Genomic DNA, 23,078 nt, shown 5'->3' with positions numbered 1-23,078 from the left:
ATTCCTTACTAGGCATATTAATACAGAACTTTGAGTAATAATTCATTTAAACTACAATACAGAAATTTATTTCCTGCCCCCCCTTAGAAACAGTGCAAAGGCTTGGGAGAGTCAGGGGTAAAGGAGGAGCTGAGGGAGAGGGAAGTAATTGCTGGGAAGCAGCCTGGGAGTGAACCTGGAAGGTTGTTGGGTGTGGATGGGAGAAGTATGGAACAGGTTTTTTTGGGGGGTGGGGTGGAGATTGTTAGGGAGCCTCCCTGTAAGGGGTCAGACTCAACCCTGCAGTGCCTCCTGCTGGTCACTTCGGGGCATCTGCTCAATCCAGCCCAGAGCACCCTCTGCAGGTCAGTGATCCGCCTTGTCCTCCTACTGGCTCCCATGTCCCTCCCAGGACCCCAGTGCCCCTTGCTCTGGGTGCTGCCCCCTGGCAGTACCCACACACGCTGGGTCTCCCCTCCCAGGGGAACCCCCACCCATTAACCCCACCTCACCTCAGAATAAGGCTACTACCAGTCATTATCTAGCCCCACACCCAGGGGCAGACTGCAGTATCAGCCACTCATCACTGGTAGGGTTGGGTTTGGACCTGCTGCCTTGGCTTACACCTGGGTTGCCCTCTGCAACCCCCCAGTATCCCTTAACCTAATACTAGGCCGCAGCCTGGGGCTTTCCAGGCTGGAGCTCCCCAGCCTTTCCCCAGCCCTGCTCTACCCAGGTACTCTGTCTTAGTTCCCTGCAGCCAGGCCCTTCTCCCTCTGAAGACCGAGAGAGACTTCTAAGCTCCTGGCTTCCAGCCTCTTTATACAGGCCAGCTGGGCTCTGATTGGGGCGTGGCCAAACTGCAGCTACTTCCCCAATCAGCCCAGTAGCTGCTTCTTCCTGCAACAGCCTTCTCCCAGGGCTGTTCCAAACCCCTCAGAGCAGGAGCTGGTATCCACCCCGCTACACTCCCCCATACAGACCCTGGCTGACCCTAGCCTCTCTCATTCAGTCAGGCACATCTGCCCCTGTCCCAATGTGTCCCTGCACCCCCTCCTGCTGTCCCCATTTGTCCCTGCACCCTGACTCAGCCACCCCTCCTTCCCCCATCCCCATGTGTCCCTGCAGCCCTCTGCCCCCCTGTCCCCATGTGCCCCTGCACCCTCAGTCAGCCACCCCCTCCCCCATCCTCACGTAGCCCTGTAGCCCCCACCCCATTCCCATGTGTCTCTGCACCCCCCACTCAGCCACCCGTTATTCCCATCCCTGTGGCCCTGTACCCTCACTCAGTCACCCCCTCCCCCCTGTCTCTGCACCCCCACTTCCGTTCAGCCTCTGCCCCAGTCTATCCCCCCCATTAGCCCATCTGAACTTGGGGTTGCCTGTGACCTCCCCCCCAGCAGCCCCATGTACCCCACACTGCCTGTCCCCCCCCCATCCTGTGCCTCCCCACCTGGCCCCACGGGGAGGATTATGTGAGGAACACAGCCTCTTCTCTTCCTTATCTGCAGCTGGGGCTTCTCCCACCCAGGAGTAGCTGTCCTTTGTTCTGGCAACACAGCAGCCCCTAATGGGCGAAAGGCATAACTGCAGCCCCTCTCCAGCAGAACGTATTTTCTGCAGAGAAAAAAATATTCTTGGGTGGGACATGAATTCTGCACATGCACAGTGGCACAGAATTTCCCTGGGAGTACACTGTGCTAGGTGGTCCTTGCCCTAAAAATTTTACAATTTAAATACAGAGGAATTAGAGGTATTTAGTATCCCTTTTTTCCCTTTCTGCAGCATCACTAATAATATGATCCTGTATTCTGTCTAGTCTTCAGTATGTGATATCGAATGGGTGAAGTTATTAAATTATGTGACCAACAGAACACAGTCTAACTTCCAAGTTCTCTTGAGAAGTTATTTTAAGGCCTATATTGATATAAACAGCATCAAGGAAAAGTCTTACTCATAGTTTTATTGCCGAAAGGGAGCAAACAATGTACCTCTTTTCACTGCTTTCTTCTAATTATATGATCTCTGGTAATAACTATAGAAACTATCCTAACACATAAGTATATGTAATTTTGTGATATGTTCTTTTATGTACCTGCATTTTACCTTTTAGAGGAAGTCCTGTCATTACAATATCAATTCACAGGAGAGGTTAGGTTTTCAGTGGATCGATTATACCAGGATTGTCATTTTCCCCTATAATTATTTTCTTTTTAACCCAACTTCCTGATTGTTTCTGCTCAATGGGGCACAGAAAAAATTTCCTGATTTCTTACACAGACCAGAGTGAAATGCAGAAACATGTTCCACAGAAGAGGACAAGATATGATACTCTCCAGAGCCCATGATTGTGGGACCTCTTTGGGCAGCAGTGGTTCCTACTAGAATGTTTCAAATCTAGGCCATTCCAGCATAGAGAATAGAAATTCACAATTAATACAGAATGTTTCAGTAATATTAAGCTTGTGATATAAATGAGCTAAAGTTAGGATGTTCCAAGTTTATAGAACATTAACCTTGGCTCTTCTTGTTTTTTGCTAGCTTGTTTAACAGTGTTAGGGCTTCAACTTGCATTGAAGTTAATTGGACAGATCCCAAAAATGACTCTTGTTGACTTCAATGGGAGAAGTACATACATAGCTGTTATTTAAGTATTTTGGTTTGTTTTTTTGTTTTTTGTTTTGAATGTAATTTATTTATTTAGAGTAGCAGCCGTGTTAGTCTGTATCCGCAAAAAGAACAGGAGTACTTGTGGCACCTTAGAGACTAACAAATTTATTAGAGCATAAGCTTTCGTGGGCTATATGCATCCGAAGAAGTGGGCTGTAGCCCACGAAAGCTTATGCTCTAATAAATTTGTTAGTCTCTAAGATGCCACAAGTACTCCTGTTCTTTTATTTATTTAGTAATGCATAAAAAGATTATATGGTGAGTCAGTAAGGGTTTATTTTGTGAGTAAGGATGTGGCATCAAGATCTTAGAAATATATCCTTTCCTAATCTAAGAATGAATAAAATGATTCTTGCAGGTGATACGAAGAAGTAGTGATGAGGAAAAGTTGCTGTGTTTGGTACGTCAGCGTGCAGGACATCACTGCCAAACTGCCGTCATAGTGATTCTGATTTTGGCCTGGGAAGGGATTCCTCATCTTCTGGCTGATACATTATATAAAGAACTGACGCAGAGTCTCAGAAAATATGGTTGTCCCACAAGCCGTAGATGTGCGTTAAACGAAGAGTAAGTGACGTTCATAGCACCTGTTTATTTTCTCCTTGTTTTGTAGGTTGGTCTGCATAAAAGGAAACATATTTGATTTAAAAATCAAAATATATAAGCTTATTTAAAATACAAACCATTGGGTGTCATTTTAGTGTGATGTTCAATTCCTGTTATTCACTAAGGGCCAGACTGTGCACCAGGTATGCATGTGCTAAGAGAGTACATGGACTGCTCCCTCTGTTTGCACTCAAGGCCTCTCATCACCCAAAGAGATGGGAAGGAGGTGAAATGTGACTGCCACCCTGTATCAGTTTTGGCTGGACTATGAGTGGAAAGCATACTGCACCTCCCTGAGGAAGAGCATAGTGTGTACACTCATTCTGTGTGGTGGGAGTCCCAGAGGAATTGCATCTCCTGGTGGTACAGTTGCGCCAGGACTTCTCCCTCAGGCAGTGTGGCTCTACACCATTATCAGTGCATGTCATATCAGGTACAATCTAGCCCATAATGTCTCTAAATGGGGTGGTTTTTAAATTATATGTAACACTTTTTCAAGCTCTCTTGTACATGGAAAATTGTAAGTGTCTTACGCTTTTTAGCTAGTTGTACCCACATTTTGTATTGATTTTTGATTTCTCCTGATTGGACGGTTTTATGGGTTTGTTTGTTTTTGAAGATTGCCATTATCTTGTATGTTGCAACATGGGGCTTCTGAAATAAATGTAGACACCAAGATACTGGGGGGATGATGGAGGCCTCTTACTGTTTTTTTTTTTTTTTTTCCTCTAGACAGAAATAGAGCGTTCTTTAGTAGTTTTGTCCTATTCCACACTCACCTTGCTCAACTGTCTCCACAGTTCTCCTAGCTACCCAGCTATAAAAGAACTGTCTGCTTTTACAGGCATCCACGGCTCAGCCATCCTCAGAGCAATGTTACCAGCTTGGCTTCTTCGAGTCAGTTCTCATCTCCCCAAAAGCCTGACTCTCTCTCTCTTTCTCCACATGAGTTTTCTCTGCAGATGTCCAGACTTTAAAAAAGACAAAAACAAAACCTTTCCCTGCATGCTCTAAGGTTCTGCATTAGTTGGACCTCTGCTACATTCCTACTGATGCTGTGCTGCTCAGAATATAGAGTAGGTTATGATCAAACTTCTTGAGCTTTGTAGGTGAGAGAGCCTGGGCACTCAAGCCTGGGATGTTCCTTTGCACGTCAGAAATTAAACTAATTCATCCCATTGGTTGGTAAATTGACTGGAAAGTTTACAGCAGCCAAATGAGACCGCAAGAGCAGCTCTGCCTCAGTGCAGATCCTTGGAGAGCCTGTCTCTAATCAGAATCCTTTTACAACTCTTCAGTAACTTTGACTTAAATCTAATTTATTTTTAATGGTTCCTCCATGTTAGCATGCTTTCATTTCAAAATGTGGATGACTTTCGATATACTGGTTCCACACACACAGTCAGAGCTGTGGACAGTATTTATTGGGCTGCGGGACAGCTATAATAAGAGTGGTACTTACTTGCATTTTTTTTTTAAATTAGTCAAAGCTGGAGAAGTCAAAATTACAGTAGGGTGGGTATAACAAGGAGATATATATTTTCATGTTAGATAAAAGTTTTGGGGCTTGAGTTACTTGTGAGTGACTCTTTAAGAACAATAAGCCAATCATACTTTCATAAATAGATAATTATTAACAGAAACAACTGATTAAAGATTTCAGATATATTTATAAATCATTCTGTTATTTCATTATGGATTATAGAAGTCATGTAAGTAATTATGTATCTAAAGAAAGTTTCTGCATTGCCAGCTGATTGTCATGCAATTACCTGTCTTGTAGCCGCACTTGTGCATGTCAAGGACTTGATCCTGAAACTTGTGGAGCCTCATTCTCATTTGGCTGTTCATGGAGTATGTATTTCAATGGCTGTAAATTTGCCAGAAGCAAAAACCCCAGGAAATTTAGACTTCTCACAGATGACCCTAAACAAGTAAGTTCTTTCTCTGAAAATAATTTGATAGGAATGTTTAGAGGACTAGTGGTAGAGTCTACAGATGTCCACTTACTCACTCACATACGCATACATGCACCTTTGCCTGCGCCCCCGCCACCATAGAACTTATACGTTTACCTTTCTCACCACTTGATGAAAATTCAGTGTATCTTGCTATGCAATGTCATGTCCTAAAAATTATTCTCATATGGCTATTATGTGTCTCTTGATTTGTTTCTGGGTGCAGGTTTAGCAACACTGTGTAAGTTTATTTGTGTTCATGTGAAATGTTCATACTATGTGAACATCTAATAGAACAAAAAAATATTTTTACAGGCAGTAATAACAGAGTGACACCTTTAGAAAGCCTGTTACACACTTCACTCCTAGATGCCTGTACATTGTGACCATTCAGGGCTCACCCAAATAAAAAAGTGTAAAGCTCTGTTGGACACCCAAAGATTGCATTCCTGTAGTACAGTCTCCCTATCTTGTGTTAGGGTATGTCTTCACTACCCGCCGTATCGGCGGGTAGCAATCGATTTATCCGGGATCAATATATCGCGTCTCGTTAAGACGCGATATATCGATCCCCGAACGCGCTCACCGTCAACTCCGGAACTCCACCAGAGTGAGCGGCGGTAGTGCAGTCGACGGGGGAGCCGCGGCCGTCGATCCCGCGCCGTGTGGACCCCAGGTAATTCGATCTTAGATATTTCGACTTCAGCTATGCTATTCGCGTAGCTGAAGTTGCGTATCTTAGATCGACCCCCCCCCCCAGTGTAGACCAGCCCTTAGAATAAATGAATGGCATCCCCGGGTTCTGCCACTTTCCCACTGCTGTCAGCCCAGCTGATGAACTGGTTCTCCTGTCTACCATGTATAATGGACTAGTTTTCTTTTGGGTATCCTGCCTCCTAATACATGTCCTTAAACATGATGCAGTCAAATAATTGTTTAATTATTGCATGTGAACATGACTGATGAGGGACAGCTTGTATAGCACAGGAAATATAAAAACTGATTATACAAAAAATACACTACTAAAAAGTGTCTAGTGGATTTGTTTATGCTGTTGGAAAGCTTTTTACAACAAAAGGTGAAGACCATTAAACTTACGCTCTTAAAAATGACAGCTGACTCCTGTCTTATGCAGTGACATGCTTGCTCACCCAGCATGAGAGAACGTGAAAATAACCTCAAGGTCCCTTTTGTTCTGATCTTAGCTGTCTCTAGCCTCACTTCTCTCTGGAGGTCTGAGGGAAAAGATTGTTTGCACCTTGACCAGATAACCTGATATGCTTCAAAATACATATTGTTTAAACACATCATATGCAAGTTGCCATTATTCTTAGTTAATTGGATTCAGTATATACTTGTATATTATTTCATCAGTGAACCTCTCCTACTACTCTGTCCCACCCACTGCTGCCAGAGAACCCAAACACCCAACTTGTTCAGGTTCAGACAATAAGGGTGTTTTCATGCTTTTTTGTGCAGTTTTGACATTCATTCCTTCTCAAAAGTCAACCTTGAAAAACCCAAATCTTCTGTATACCACGGAAGCTAAATATTTCCTATAAGTACTTCATTTTTCACCTTTCCACTCACAGATAATGAGTTCCAATTCCAATTAAAAAAACATGTAGGAAAAAATTCAGGGGAAGTCATCACAAAACCTTTATTCCCTTCATTTGGGTTTGTCACTAATTCTAACAAGCAGGTATTTCTTCATCTTAGCTAAATGTTGGATATTGATCATTTTGCAGATGACATAAAACTAGGAGGTATAGCAAATAAAGAAGAAGATAGATTCAATGTACAGAGAGATTTGGATCGTTTGATCATTTGAGGCACTGGACGGAGTCAGATGAGGTTTAATGTAAAGAAGTGTATGATAATACATTTAGGTAAGAATAGCATATAGTATAGATTTAAACTAAAGATCTGTTACCTAGAATATAGTCGAGAAGAAACATGGATTAGCTCTAGATAATAAATTGATTATTGTATGAATTCACAGTGTGATGCCATTATGTAAATCTAATCCAAGACTGAAACACGCGTGTGTGTATGTAGCTACACATGCACTCTCCGAAGGAAAAGTCTCATGCAGAACATAAGTTATATTGCTTTGCTGCTTTGTAATGTGTTTGTAAGGCTGCAATTGGAATTGCAAGTGCAAAAGTCTGGTCTTCACATTTAAAAAAATAATAGGGAGCACGTCACTTGCTGATTTTCTTGGGATGGCCATTCTTCAGGGAAAACACACATTTTGGGGCAAGTAATAGAGCTTAAATATTACTCCCTCATAGAAAGGCATCTAGTTTATCCAGTTTTCATAGCTCTGTTTCTATGAGGAAAAGCATCCTGTCCCTCTATTAGAAACCTCCTCAGTCCACGCCCTAATTGAGACCCCTGCATACCTCCCTAGGCAGTCATTATCAGATAAAACAATCAAGAGCTGTGGTGCAGTGGGAGGAGCTATCTCCCAAACAGGAGTTGAAGATGATGTACTAAACTGGTGGGATGACTTTGCAGATATAAAGCAGCAGTAATGAGTAGGATTTTTCAGGTGGAGCAGATCTTTTACCAGTTTAAATCCAAACGAGTTTTCACAAGCAAAAACATAATTAAAAGATTCCCCGAGATGGGGTTCTCCCAGTACTCAGAACATGGGTGTGTTAGCATTCCCACAGGCATTAACTCACTTCTGTCTCTGGAATGTGTGGTTTATTGCTCTTCCCAGACTACCTGTGCAAGTGAAGGGGAAAACGAAACTGAAGTTAACCCCTTGTGTACTGGTTATGAAGTAGTGCCCCCTATCCACTAGCAAACATGAATTGTATACTACTCTGTTATTTGTTTGACTATTTAAATGTACAGTGTTTTTACCAGTTTTGACACTTTGCCATGTCAAACAGCAGGTTTATTTTAAACACAGAAAACAGAAGTAAAATAAATAAAATATAAAATTGAAGCCATGTTAATTTTGAATTTCCTGACTTTGATGGTTTGTGTTAGTACCTCTCCAAACTGGGCTAAATGTTCCAAGTAAATTATAACTCTGTAAATATTTTTGTCTGTAGGAAGAACATCTTGAAAATAATTTGCAAACTTTAGCTACTGATGTGGCTCCACTTTATAAGAAACTTGCTCCTGATGCTTTTCAGAATCAGGTAGGTCTGTGAGATTCAGGCAGTGGTGATAAGTGACCTTAATTTTGTAATGCTGTGTCCTGGAGAAAATGTCTTCCTGACCCCAGCTGCTGTTCAGATTATGCCTTGAAGATTAATAACCCTGGTAAATTATTTTGTAACTAGAGAGTTTTTATTATTTATAGGAGTCTAATAATTCTTTAAATCTGGCTCAGCTGTTTGTCTCAGTAATGTCTTATACTGAATGTCACATGTTAATTACAGGTTGCACAATGAAGTATTTACTTTCTGATAAAGCAGTTTTCCTGATTACCTTTATTTAGTTAAAAATCAATGCTAGTGTGTCCCATGGAGTCTGAAGTTTCTCAGTGCCATCTCCAAATAAACCTAGTTATTTTATTTTTAGGTGGAAAATGAACACATGGGCCCAGACTGTCGGCTTGGATCCAAGGATGGTAGGCCTTTCTCTGGTGTTACAGCTTGTATAGATTTCTGTGCCCACGCCCATAAGGACACACACAATATGCACAATGGAAGCACTGTGGTATGTACATTTCATTTGCTCATTTGTGCTGTTTTCTGTTGTGATTTTTAAATGCTGCTTCATTTAGTGATACATTTGCATGAAGCATTTAAGGTGCTAAAATATTACGAGTGTTTCTTCGTATAAATATCCACAGGAGTTGGGTGTGTTATTCTTAGCCTGCAGAAGGCTTATTATTATTCACCTTATTATTCTGCAGAATAAGAAAAGCAAGGGTGCAATCTAGGATAAAATACCTACAGCTATCTCAGATATACAAGTCCTGCATGCTCATTCTACCTCAGGACAGATAACGTATTCAAAGTAAAGGTTTGATGTCCGAAGTAAAATAAAAGAAACATGCCCTGCAGCCAAGAATTGCATAACACTCCTGCAGAAGAAGATCTTATGTAAATGAGCTCATTATCTGTCACATTTTATCACTCCCAGTTTTCACATTCACCAACCTCTCCTTCCTTATCACCATGGTGCCTGACAGGCTCTAGGCTGGTGTAGCTGTTGGTAGGAAAATAGACCAGGTAATATCATGGAGCATGTGCTGGAGTTATTTTAAAAAGTCTTTGTAGTATTAATTAAGGGGAATAGTCTCCCATAGTCCCAGTGTGGAAGGAATCCCTCTAGTTGTCATTCTGTGGTATGTGGTTGATACCATAGATGTTCATTGTATGATTAGTGGGAAAAAGTGAGACAAGGAACACCATTTCTATTAAATAACCTTTTAGAAAATGAGGCCTGAAGACAGATAAGCTCAGAACAAAATAAATCCAAGAATGCATTTGTAAATATATTGTTTTCAGCAGTGTGAGCTTTAATTACAAGCACTTCCTGCATAGTTGGGATGCTTTTGTGAATGTCATTGGAAATCGCATTCAAGCATAATCTCTGTATTTAAAAGTATATGTAAAATCTCTGCCTTTGGGCTGGTCTACACTGGGGGGGATCGATCTAAGATACGCAACTTCAGCTACGAGAATAACGTAGCTGAAGTTGACGTATCTTAGATCGATTTACCTCGGGTCCTCACGGCGCGGGATCGATGGCCGCGGCTCCCCCGTCGATTCCGCTTCCACCTCTCGCTCTGGTGGAGTTCTGGAGTCGAGGGGGAGCGGGTTCAGGGATCGATTTATCGTGTCTAGACAAGACGCGATAAATCAATCCCCGATAGATCGATTACTACCCGCCGATGCGGTGGGTAGTGAAGACGTACCCTTAATTAGGGTTAGTGTCTTCTTCAAAAACTGGAAAATTAAAATTTAATGTAATATATTCCTGTAGTTTAAGAAATATAGCCCAATCCTGCACATTACTTGAGTATGTGCCCAACATTAAGCTTGTGAGTAGTCCCAGTCACTTATCTGGAACTACTCACATGCTTACTGTTAATCATGTGCTTATGTGCTTTGTTGGATAGGGGTCTCTGGCTTTAAGGCTGTAAGAGTCTTCAAAGGCTATCCATGAACAGCAAACCTGAATTGACTTGTAGTGTTTTGCTAATGGTGAGTGTCTTCAGATAAGATTATGAAATAGCTTATTCACAAAATATATCTTACAGAATAGTATAAAACCAATATGTTATTAAAGTACATACAGTGCAACTGTACTGAACTAGAACTTCCTCAATGTGGAAATTCAGAGGGAAGATTTAAGAATTCAGAATTTGAAAATGTGTCTTGCCTTTGGAGATTTAAGAATTCAGAATTTGAAAATGTGTCTTGCCTTTGGAGATTGTATGCTAATATAACTTGGTTATATCTAAAATAAGATTATTTTGGTACATGCAATATTATTTCATATTAAAAGACATAATTACATGGAACTTAAGTCTACTACCACCTATTTAGGAATGGATCCTGAAAAGAGAAATGATGATGATGTTGGAAAATACAGTGTATCAGAGTAGGAATTTCTTAGATGATCTTAAATTAATATGGGTTCCTTTTAAAGAACATATTCGGATCAACTGAATATACATTTATTTATCTAGAGTCATTGCTGTTATTTCAGCACCAGGAAATGTTCATTAGGGACGCTTCTGTATTTCTTTGAATATTTTCATATGGAGTATGTTTTGTGAATTTTTCCAAATCAAATTAGTTGTGTAATCATATTCTTTATTAATTTCATCTTTAGCTAGAGCAAATTAAATCTAGTTTTTTTTTATGGGAATTGATTCTATGGAGATCACATTTGAGCAAAAAACTGAAGGTATTAAAACTATATTTATGTGGAAAAGCTAACCAGTGTGAATATTTCCTGTTTGCTCTGTAGTGGTGTAAAAATACTTAGAAATTCTACAAGGGTATGTACTAACCTGTGTATCTGGAAATACTGGATGTACTTTATCTTTATGAAAGCACCTTTTTTACCCAATAAATATAGCATCATTTTCACTCCATCAGACTCTTTTGTTATCTTTTTAACAGTCTTCTTAGGATGATTCAGGTACCTGACAACAATGGTGTTAAGGTAGAGTGTTCCCTGGTGAGGTGGAAGCCATGATTGCAATTGAATGGCACAAGGACAGACGTATAAGAATTAAAGGTGTCAATCTGAATTTGTCTCAAGTATTTGTGTTGCTTCAAAGAATTAGCTGAAATGGGTCAACTTCATGCCTGTGTAAATCCACTGAAATCAGTGGATTTACACAAGGGATTCGTTTGGCCCAGTGGATTTTACAAAGAATGGCTCAAAAGTAACTAATGAAAGCATGGCTAGTGCAGTAATAGCTATCCTGGTGGTTCATGTCCTATTGGACAGTGCCTCTGACAATGGGTGAAGGGTGGGATGAGTGGGGAGACCAACTACAATTATATGTGACTACTCATACCATTCAGTCTGTGGCACTGGCTGTGGAAAAAGTAAAGGGAGGAAAGTGACTCTGTGGTCCAAGGGCTGCTTCCTGTTTCCTTTTGGCCTTTCTGAATAGGAAGGAGAGGTTGGTAGAGTAGCAAAAGATACCTGCACAGAGAGGGTCAATGGCTTTGAGGAAACTGCCATACTTCAGACCTTACTGCAGATGCATTCCCTAGCTTTGAATGAAGTTAGTGAGAAGAGAAGAGATGATGGCACCTTTCAAATTGCCCATTCAGCTTCTCTTCACACTGTCTTCACTGCTTAGCAAGAGTGCCCTTTCTCACTCTCACAACAGCACACGGGTGCCTACAGATTTCTTCTTTACTAGCACAAATAGTACCCCATCACTCTGGTTCATGAACAATAAGCAGCATGGAGGTTCATGAAGAATAAATCATGCCATATGAGTCTGATCCCTTTTTGTGATCTACGTAGAATACTAATATGATACATGAAGCTCATATAGTGGGTGAGACATATTGGGACCTCTTGAAGCATTAGAAACCATGTGTTAATACATTTATTACCAAAAAATTAAATTCAAATAAACATAAGCAACACTACTTTTTAAAAAGCCTGAAAAATGGCTGATGGGCAAAGAATAATTATAAATGGCACTGCAATCTGTTTGGATTTCACAAGTCTTAACATAGGAGTTTTATTTTATTTTAGTAGTTTTATCAATGATCTGAAAGAGGAAGCAAAAAAAATAAATTAAACTAAGATGTAACTTCTCCTGGCTTTGAATCCTCTGTAAACACTGAAAGGATATAAAGTACAAATCTAGGGCCTGATTCTCCTCTCAGTTACACACATGCACACAGTGTAAACCATAAGTCAGTGATTTGAAGTTAACAAAATTACACTTTTGTGAATCCGGTGCAAGAAGAGAATCACACCCCAAATATCAAACTAGAGAGATTAGAAAAATGACAGAGATTCATAAAATGAGGTTCAGGTTGGGAAAAATGCAGTAAACTTTTCTTTTTTGGAAATATTATTCTGAACAAAAGCTACTGCATGTAAGGGAGATGCCATACATGCAAATGTATGATATCACAGGTTAAAAGGGCAATAATTCCTCTTTATATAACATCAGTGTTACTTAATTTGGAGTACCATGCATGTTTTTCACTGTTCTACCAGTATTACAAATGAGATTGACAAACCAGAGAAGATGCAGAGTAGGGAAACAAAGATGGTTAAGGGAAAGGAGGAATTGTCCTATGAAGATAAGGAGAATTGTAAGTGTTGTAGAGATAGATTATAAAGAAGGGATGATATATTTATCTACAAATTTGAAATATGTCACTGTTAAGAAATGCAGAATTGTCCAGGTTTGCTTTAAGTGGGGAATAATAATTAACATTCAGCAATGGAAAATTTAAGCAGGACATTAGGAAATTTTTTGAATAATTTGAATAAAGGAAAGTGCTGGAATACCCATCACTGGAATTATTAAAACTTGGCCAAGGCAACTTGTACTTAGATGTTCTGTAGGGAACACTCCTGCATTAGCAGAAGGAGGAACTAGATAATCTAATAGGATTTTTCCATCCTTAGGATTCTAGAATGAGATAAGAAGAGAGAAGATCAGAATAAGAGATGGTTTAAATTGATTAGGACACTGCAAATTTACCACCAGGCTGCAACCTTAAGATCTGAAGATCTAGCTCCACCTAAAGTCACACTACCTTCATAACCTCATCTTGACCTCTGATGTGGTTGTTGGAAAAAAACAAAAAATGCCACCGTTATAGGAGGCTGATACTGAGGGCTTTTGAAAGTCTAGCCATTGCATAGTACTGGCCAAATACCACCTAGGATTGCAGAGGAAGTCAGAGAAGCCTGTGTTAGTTAAGGCTTTACAGGAAACTCTTTTTATCACATCTTAGTGGAATCACTATTAGCATACTGTCAAGTGCCAGAGGAGTCATATCAACCAAGTCATTTCAAAAAGCAAGAGGGAGATCAGGTGAGACTGGATTTATTTAACTGGTTAAGTTTTTTTAATACCAGTTTCTTAAGTCAGAGACAAAGACTAATTGAAGTAGCGGAACCTATGATATGAAACAACTATTTGATACTGCCTGCAGTTTTGGAACGTAATGCAGCTATGCCCAGATACCCTGAAAAGCACGTACATGCCTATACTGTAGCTACCAAAGGTGCTAAGAAATGTGTTTGGCTACCACACCCCCTACAGCACCAAGTAAAACTAATAGATTTATATAGAATGAAAAACAATTAAAGCCCTGAGAATAAGGACTATCAAAATATTTAAACTAGCATTGCTTTACTGGGCATGTATACAGTGGAGCCAGAAATATACTGCATCCAATGTAAACAAAAAAACCAAACCCTTGTTGACCTTTGTTCCTAAGGAAATATTGCTTGTGTTGTATGGTACTTGTGGCAGTTACAGATGTTCATTAATGTCTTAGTGGGCACAGGCAATTCACAAGTATCAGTTGGCCACAAATGGATATCCTCAGAAGAACTGAATTATAAGACTGGAAGTGCTTTATTGTTAAAATTGGAAGTGTTCAGGGGTCAGCCCCATCCTAACTACCTCATATGGTACACGTGCAGTAGTTTTTAAAGATCAGGACCCACATTTTCAAAATGCATCCAACGAAAGAGCATGTGCTCAACTTGCATAGTGCTACTATCCAATTCACATGTGTAAATTGTAGATTTTCATACACACTACCCTGACTTTCATGCATGCATTAGCTGTTGTGTGCACTTTTGAAAAATTTGGGTTGATAGTTAATCTGGTTAATGGCTGAGATTTAGTACAGTAGTTCTCAGTCAGGGGTCTGCGGCCCCCCCAGGGTCTGCGAGCCGAAGCAGGGCCGGCATTAGACTAGTTGGACTATCTAGAGCAGAACGCTCGGCACCCTGTGGGGCGGAAGCCCCAAGCCCTACTCCCTGTGGCTGAAGCCCAGAGCCCTGCTGTCCCGCCACCCAGCAGGGAGGAAGCTCTGAGCCCCGCCATCCCGTGGCTGAAGCCTGGAGCTCCTCCAATGCGCAGAGTTGAAGCCACAACGCACACACACACTCTCCCACCCTGCGGAGCAGAAGCCCCAAGCCTCAGTGCCCCATGGGGTAGAAGCCCTAAGCTCCCAACCGCCCCACGGCACAGAAGCTCACATCGGGCAGAAGCCCAGGGCTCTCCTCCCCCACTACCGGGCAGCTGAAGCCCAGAGCCCCAAGGTGCCTCCCTCATGGCTGAAGCCCTGAATCCCCCTTCACCTCCTCCCCCCACTGGTCTCTGAAGTTTTATAGCATGTTAGGGAGGCCTCAGAAAGAGAAAGCTTAAGAACCCCTGATTTATTATAGTTCGCCAGTATACTTTTATTTAGCACTTTAAAACTTGGTGACTTGGTCACAAGGGAGAAGGACCAGAAATTAACTCAAGGAGGTTATTTTTTCCTCATATGAGTGCATTTTCTGTAATCCAAAACCATATTGTATACAACATGATAGCCAATAGAGGACAAGGTGTTGGAAATCAAGCAGTTACAGGGACAGGGATTTGGTAGAAATTTGTACAAACTGTATAAATATGAACAATATTTCAAATATGTACAAGTGCATCAACAGCAGGTTCTAGCTCTTCAGGAGTGCTATAGAACAGGATATGTAAAGGGAGGGATGATTACTGCTGATTCATGCCACAATCCCTCATGAAAATTTGTGCATTTGGGCTGAAGGAGAATTGGTAGGTAAATACATACAAAGTAATTGAAGTTGCTCTACTTTGTGTATTGTGGACCAATAGGACTGTGACAGTTATCCACTAGCTTTGGTTGACTACGAGGGAATTAACTGAGTTTTCTTTAGAGACAGAAAGCACTTTTCACAGGGCTGCATGATCATTACTCTGTTCACCTCTGAAAGACATTGCTCTAAGAGAAAATCTCTGCAAAATTTTCTCTTTTCACAGACTGTTTCATGGTGTTTGGTTAGTGGAGATGTGTGTAAAGCACCCTTCCAGCTGGTCGTCTGCTTGGGCAGAAGGTTCTACCTTAGTGAACTAATTTTTGCAAGACTTACTGTTGCTATCTCCCAGCAATCCTTGTTAAAGATGAACTGTAAATAAAAATCTCAAAATTAGCGATATTTGCAGAATTCTTCCTTAGTCAGGCTTTGTCTTGGATCTCTAGTTTCGCCCAGTACTTTATTATACAAAATCAAACTTTCGCTTGTTAGGGCCCTTAAAGTCATGTCTGGTTGGAGTCAGCTCTAATGATGTCGCCTCACCATGCTGTAGGTTCATAGCTGTCATCGAGCTGTTGCATAGGGATTTAAGTAAATTCCTGTTTTAATGTGTGTTTTCTCAAAGTTTATTATTACTTAAACAAGAAACTTTGAAGAACTATATTAAATAATTTAAAAGAAAGGGATGGGGGCGAATGGAGTAGTCTGAGCCCCTGAGAACCAAATCCATGCTCCAGGACTTCCATAGAACAAGAGCTGAAGCATCGAAGTAAAGCTCGAGACAGCAGTTACGTCTCTCAAGGAACCTGTAAGAGGAAAAGGGGTAGTTTGAAGGTGAGATTGTGCTCATGTGACACAAATAGAAGGTGTTTTCAGGGTTTATTTGTAGTTCATGTTTAAAGCAAAGCTGGCGTCAATGACAGCTGTTTTAAAATGAGAGCCTTATTTGGATTAAAAAGACCAGTCAGTCCGTCTTTTAAAAAGAATAAAAAACTATTTTAAAATACCTCCATATTTGGTCTTGATGACGACCCTCCATTAGTTCAATGCTGTAAGTAGGTCTTTCCACCATCATGTGTAACTGGCAGAGCTTCCTGGAATTTCCTGTAAACACACTTGCAAAAGTAGAGCTGACTTGCACAGCTTTGCATGGTAAACAAGTTAAAATGTCAGCAGAAGAGAACAAAAAACCCGTTCTTGCTACAAACATAATAACAATACCCTACTGGATACACATACTTTTACTATGTAAGAAAAACAGTCATAAGGAAGTGAGAAACGTCCTTTGACTTTGAGTTCATGATGCTGGTTTTCCAGAGGTTTGGTTTTTGGTATTGTATGCAAAATGTATGGCAAAGATAATGTTCCACAATGTTAATTATTATTATTTTTTATCTGTATCAGCATGATGCTTTACTGAAGACATGTTTCTCTAAATCTGATTCACTGTTTGCGATTAATCGTTAGAACCTAGTATCTAATGTTTTCCATTCCAGACAATGAGGACATAAACATGAAATGAAAACCAAAAAGCGGAAAAGTTCTATAAAAACACACAGTCCACAGTGAAAAATAAAGACTTTAAACCATGCAACTTAAAATCCATTATTCTTTTCACATGCAAATCCATAAACTAGATTTAGACTGTCAGCTCTGCTCTCTAAGGCAAGGACTGTCCTTTACTCTGTACCTCGCAGAATGGAGCACTGATTTTGTTGGGGCCTCTAGATGCTACTGCAATACAAATTAATAATAATAATTAATACAGAGAACCATCCGCATTTAAAGACAGTCAGTCAATCTCTGTGCTAGTAGCAGTAAAATTCCATCTGCTATCATATCACTGCAAGTAATTAGATTAATCAAAATCACTAAATCTCTGTTAACCCACCCTGTGAAAAGTCCAACAAAAGTTCCACACAAATATCCAGTACTACTAAACCTAATACTAGTATTAATTCATTTGGCAAAGCTGTGATTTTGAAAACACTTTGGTAGGACAGCTGTCCGCCTGGCTGAATCTAAGTGTCCTGTACAAATCTTTCATACTGAGTTTGGTTTCGTTTTTAGCTTACCATCAGCTTTTTCCGTGGAGAAACCTGCAGTTAAAAATTCGTTATAAGCACCTACTCAATGGACCTGCAACAACTTGTTGTTTGCTGGAGATGGCCTATAAATAAATGTTGAATTTATAGTGCTAGAAAATTCAAGGATACCTTTTTATATGGTTACGTGAATGAGTTGCTTATTGGCGGTCCTTAGAACAGACTTCATTGTGAAAACAAAACAAATGTCAATAGTAAAGTATAATAGAGTGATCTCCACCTGAGCATCTCCCTTCACGGCCAAGAGTGCCTCTGCAGTGCCCTGCCTCTGTTTTCCCATTCTTCAGGACTCCTTAAACAAAACACCTTACAGTCTTGCTAATCCAATCATAGACCTCCTTGGGGCCTGGTTTCTTTATTAACAATTTGCAAAAAGCAAACAAACAATAAATCTTCCACCCAGCCTTATGCTCCCTGAGGTACTGTCCCTTCCTGCTGTCTGAGCAGCTAGACAGTGCAAGGCCTGCCCTGCCCTGCCTTCTTTGCCTTCTCCCAAAGGAAAACTAAACTTTCAGTTGGGGATCTTCTGACCCAGCCCCAGCTCCCTTCTGTAGGGACCATGGTAGGAGACTTTCTGTACAGCTTTACTGCATAGTTCCCCTTCTAGATCTGTCCTCACTAAACTCTCTTTGACCCTTTATAGCCCAGGTGCAGTTCCGCCCTCTTAATTGCTCAGCTGGGAGTACCTGTTCTGGTGTAAGGACTCTGGACTATTTCCATCACAGGGGGCCAGTCACTCTGTGACATAAGGGCCTTGGCTACACTGGCAATTCACAGCGCTGCACTTGCTGCGCTCAGGAGTGTGAAAAAACACCCCCCCCTGAGCGCAGCGAGTGCAGCGCTGTAAAGCGCCAGTGTAATCAGCGCCTGCAGCGCTGCACACTCCCTCGCAGCACTGCAAGCTATTCCCCTCGGAGAGGTGGAGTACTTGCAGCGCTGCGAGACAGCTCTCGCAGCGCTGGTGGCGCGACTACACTTGCGCTTCACAGCGCTGCCACGGCAGCGCTGTGAATCCGCAAGTATAGCCAAGGCCAAAGAGTTTAAAAGTTAAACATTTCTTCTTAGGCAAGGGGTCAGTTTCTGAATAAAATACCAATTTCACTAGGAGAACCGATTAACAGTTTCTTCAAACTTTTCTACAGATAAAGAGTGAGAATTTCACAGGATAATATAGAGTATATTGTAGGCAAGATTCAGTAAATGTTATCAATCAACCATTAGTCAATCAATAGTTCCTACAAAAGAATCCGAAGACCACTTTTCTACTGACATGCACTAGAATTAGTGTGTGGAATGAATATTTATCCCCAACAGCTCATTGAATTTCTTTTGGTTATGAATCTATCATAACATCTTTGCATGCAAGTTCAGACATTTGCAGTAGTTGCTAAAATGCCTTTTGAGAATGGGTAAAGGTGACTGTATGTTACCCTTCTGGACAATATCAGTAATGTGTTTGATAAATTTATACAGTATTACAAGCTGCAACATGGGATGGTTGTCAAGGATAAATGACCTGACATGATACACACCATAACTAATTATAGCTATTTGTGGAAAATGTCCCATGCTTTCTATAAATGCCTTTTCTGGTTGTTCAGAATAACAATATCATTTCAAAGGAAGGATTTTAATTGCTGCTTTTTCCATTTTGTAAAAGCAGAGGAGCTTCAGAAATGCTTTCCAAAACTGTTTCCATAACCTACTGTAAACGTATTCTGTCTGTAATAATCCAATAGAACTACTTACTGTAGATCTCAGAAAATAGTAAAAGTAAAGCAAGCTGAGTAATTCAGTTGTGAAATTAGTGAATCACTCTTATGACTCGAGTGGACCTTAATGGGTAGCATCGTCAAAGTGCTGAGACCATCTTAGCAGGCCACTGCAGAGCTAGATGATGATGCAGCATATCTGAGAGAATGGACATCTATTCTGTTCCGAAAGGACATCTGTTCTGTTCCCAATCTACATAGAGAAGAACTATACAGGAAATTTAGTTTGCAAATTCAGAAATGCATTTTGCCCACTTTGCTGCATCTTCAGTTCAAAACATCTGTCTTATTAATGATGTAGTGGAAAAGGCTACATCAGATTCAACTCAAGAAGTTCAAGTGGCCAAAGACGCAGATCAAAGAACTACAGGATTCAGAACTCTTTGGCTACAGATGTTTCTTCAAATGGTTTAATCATTTCATTCAATTTATGGGTGCATCTTAGAAAAAGAACAGAAATCCACAGTGTCTCCACACCTTGAATACTGCATGCAGTTTTGGTCAGCCCATCTCAAAAAAGATATATTAGAATTGGAAAAGGTACAGAGAAAGGTAACAAAAATGAGCAGGGGTATGAAACTGCTTCTGTCTGAACATGCAGCTGTTTTTATCTTCAAGTTTATTGGATATCCAAACAAACCATTCGGCCAGCATTTTCTCATTTGGCTATTAAGTGTCCTTGATGATCCAACTAGTGTGTCTTTTGGAAAAAATATTTAGTACAGCAGGAGATGCAGCAGGACATAACTCATACTTAAAATCCAAAATAGTATAGCATTTTGTCTTTTTCAATCTGCTTTGATTGGTTTGAAATAGAATATTAATAGTAATTCATGTAAAAAGCTACTTTGAATGCTCTCAGTAGTACATTCCAAAGGTTTTCCAATGGATTACTTTATGTAGAGTCCACCATTAATAAAAGGGTTTTTGAACCGCATGTTTCACATTAAGTGAACTACTCTGCTTAGTCTACAAACTGTTAGAGCATCTAAAAGACTCTTAGATCATAATTTGCTGCCCTCTAGGACTAATTTTTGAATCCATAGACTAGTCTGGTCTGCTTACTATTTGATTCTTCTTTTTAGATGCACAGGTATATAAGTGAGGTGCTTAGAATGAAAGTTTACCTATGTTAAACTTTCCATCACTGCATTTTGGATACATGCATAATGATGTCTTAATTATTTTGTAAATAAATGTACTGTTCTATTTTATATAGTCTTAATGCTTTGGCTTGTGGAGTAACCCTGTCCGTAACCACAGCTCTGCCAATGTACCTCAACTCTGACCTGTAACAGTCTTTCAGTGCAAGTCCTGGACCTCATTGAACAAAAACTGCCACTTGTGCTGAATTTTGTGTTGGTTTTGTCATATAAATAGACATTCACTTGGATGAGCTTCCCCCTTCCATATTTTTTCCTCTTATCTTTTTTTCATTTGGCCCTGCATGGCAAAATGTATTTCCCTGTCTCTGCCTGCCCTATAGGTCAGCTGAAAAGATGAAAATGGTTAAAAGAAGTGAAATTCCCAGATAAGATTCCAGCATAGGAGATGAGAATAAATATTAAAAACATACAAGGCTCGATTTTCAGGCACTTGTCTATTGATGTGCAAAAATGCATGCATGTACACATGTGCCACCACAACTGGCGCCAGACTTTTAATTTTTAAAATAGACATGCATTCTTCTCTGACTGCTGGTCCCTATGTGTATTCCATCAAGGGTACATATGCGCCCAGAGCCAGATAATATTGAAAGCAGTGTCCATGGGTCTGCACATACACCCTGGCTCACCTCATGCCTCCAACCATGGAGATAAAGAGCAGGACAGACCAACCACCTCTCCAGTTCCTTCTCACCGCAGTATGGTCTGGGTTGGAACCTCAAGTGCCCAAAGCTTCAGCTTTATTCCTTTATCTGTTACCATATTTAGATATCTGTAAATAGTTTTTAGAAGTTTTAGAGTTTAAAAGTTTTATCTGTTAGTTTTATAGTTAGCCTTCTCAAGGTGAGGACCTCTCTTCCTCCTCCCTCCCCCACCGTACCTCGTTTTTGATACTGGACTATCCCCCAGGACTCTGGGCTTCAAAAATTGTGCTTCCTGCCCACGATCCTTCTTGGTCAATGACGACCACCAGCACTGCCTTGGGGAAGCCCACATAACAGCGAGGTGCAGTATCTTGCATTCATTCCCCAGCCATACCCAGGAAGGGCAAGAACTTCATCTTAGGAAGCACCTAATGGAAAAGGCCATGAGGCCATAATCGGACCCAGGCTGGGGTAACCCCATACATTGGCCTGACTAAGCAAGGAGTGCATCTCCTGCCATGAGGTCCAAACTCAGGAGCCAGGAAGTCTATCCCCACAGATCCTTTGGCGGGGTCGTGTTGGGAGAGCAGGGAGCTTTCTCATAAGCATGAGACTAAATCTTCCTTCAAATCCACTTTGAAGAAGTTGGATTCAGCCCTTTCTAAACTGAGCAATTCTCTAAGCTCAGCCCAAGAGAATTTAGTTCATCCTAAGTCTCAAAGTCGTGACAAGAAAGCCCACAAGCTTAGGGCTTCATTGGCACTGGATCACAATCTGGTGGCACTGGTCCCAAACACAAATGCTGGGATCCACTGGAACCAACAAAGAGTGATCATCAAGAACCTCAGTTACCAACAGTACCGACTTTGTCTTCCACAGGTGTGGCACAGCCTGTCTGTACTGCGTCTCTCATGGTTTGGGCAGACAGGACCCCTGTCACTCTGGGAAGAGCCAAGATGTACACTGCTCCTGAGGACATCTTCGCTGTCTCCCAGATACGGAGTCTCCTGCTCCATTGGGTCCCTCCCTCTCGAGAGATGTTTTGACTTCACCAGGGGAGCCAACTTTTGGGAGGAGTCTGTCTCCCATTCCATCTTCAGGCTATGACTTCCCTCCAGCAGCTCTGTCAGTACCACCATTGGAACCAGAATCAGCTTCTTCCTCATCTGGAGGATCTGCACCACCTGTGAGCTGTTACTTCCTCCTCCAAGATACAACTTCCTGGTCAGAAGGCCTGGACAAGTTTAGGACAAACCTCCACCTCATCACCTGCCTTGGAACTGTTGGTTCTCCATGCCATTGAGACCACTGCCACACCCACTCAACCCTTCCTATGGGCCATACTGGGGGCCATGGGACCAATACCATCCCGCAGAGTCAGTCTGGTCTGCTATTGTCCCTTCCCACTCCTTTGAGAGGGCAAACGGAACTGCCCCCTGATCCAAATGAGGAGGAGGCATGTATGCTGGATCCCGCAGTTCCACTGGAACTGACAAGATTGCCATCTTCATCTCCAGGTGAAGTGGGGGTTCCAGTGGCTCCCTCCCATCCCCCGGATGACTATAAGCAGTTCAACAACTTCTCAGAGTTGCAGGGGAATTGAGCAGATTCCTCTTGAGGAGGTTAAGGATCCTCAACGCAAGCTCTGGAAGATCCTCCATGCCTCCGGCTCCAGTTGAATAGCGCTCCCTATTAACAAAGCCATCCTGGAGCCAGCCAGAGCAGTCTGGTATACCCCAAGTTACCTGTGCCCCAACCCCTAAGAGGGCAGAGAAACTATATTTATTCCAGCCACATGGCAGAATTTCTGTTCTCTCCCTTTAGTGGTCCAGGTCGCCACAGAGCAACAACATCCCTGATCTACCCTGACTGATAAGGAGGGCAAGCATCTCGACTTATTGGGATGGAAAGTCTTTTC

At 41.3% G+C, this 23,078-nt stretch overlaps 1 protein-coding gene across 1 annotated transcript in view; it reads left to right on the top strand.

Moving 5' to 3' along the window:
• The window catches only part of TET1 (tet methylcytosine dioxygenase 1), a 122,181-nt gene that overhangs the window by 80,584 nt on the left and 18,519 nt on the right, over positions 1-23,078 (top strand). Inside the window, exons 7-10 of the mRNA XM_026650891.1 lie at positions 3,008-3,216; positions 5,039-5,189; positions 8,282-8,371; positions 8,757-8,894. Coding sequence (XP_026506676.1) covers positions 3,008-3,216; positions 5,039-5,189; positions 8,282-8,371; positions 8,757-8,894 — 588 coding nt within the window. The remainder of the gene's footprint in view (positions 1-3,007; positions 3,217-5,038; positions 5,190-8,281; positions 8,372-8,756; positions 8,895-23,078) is intronic.

This window comes from Terrapene carolina, unplaced genomic scaffold, assembly GCF_002925995.2.
Source record: "Terrapene carolina triunguis isolate 2854851 unplaced genomic scaffold, T_m_triunguis-2.0 Scaffold95, whole genome shotgun sequence".
Lineage (NCBI taxonomy): Eukaryota > Metazoa > Chordata > Testudines > Emydidae > Terrapene > Terrapene triunguis.
This window is presented reverse-complemented; position numbering and strand designations above follow the sequence as displayed.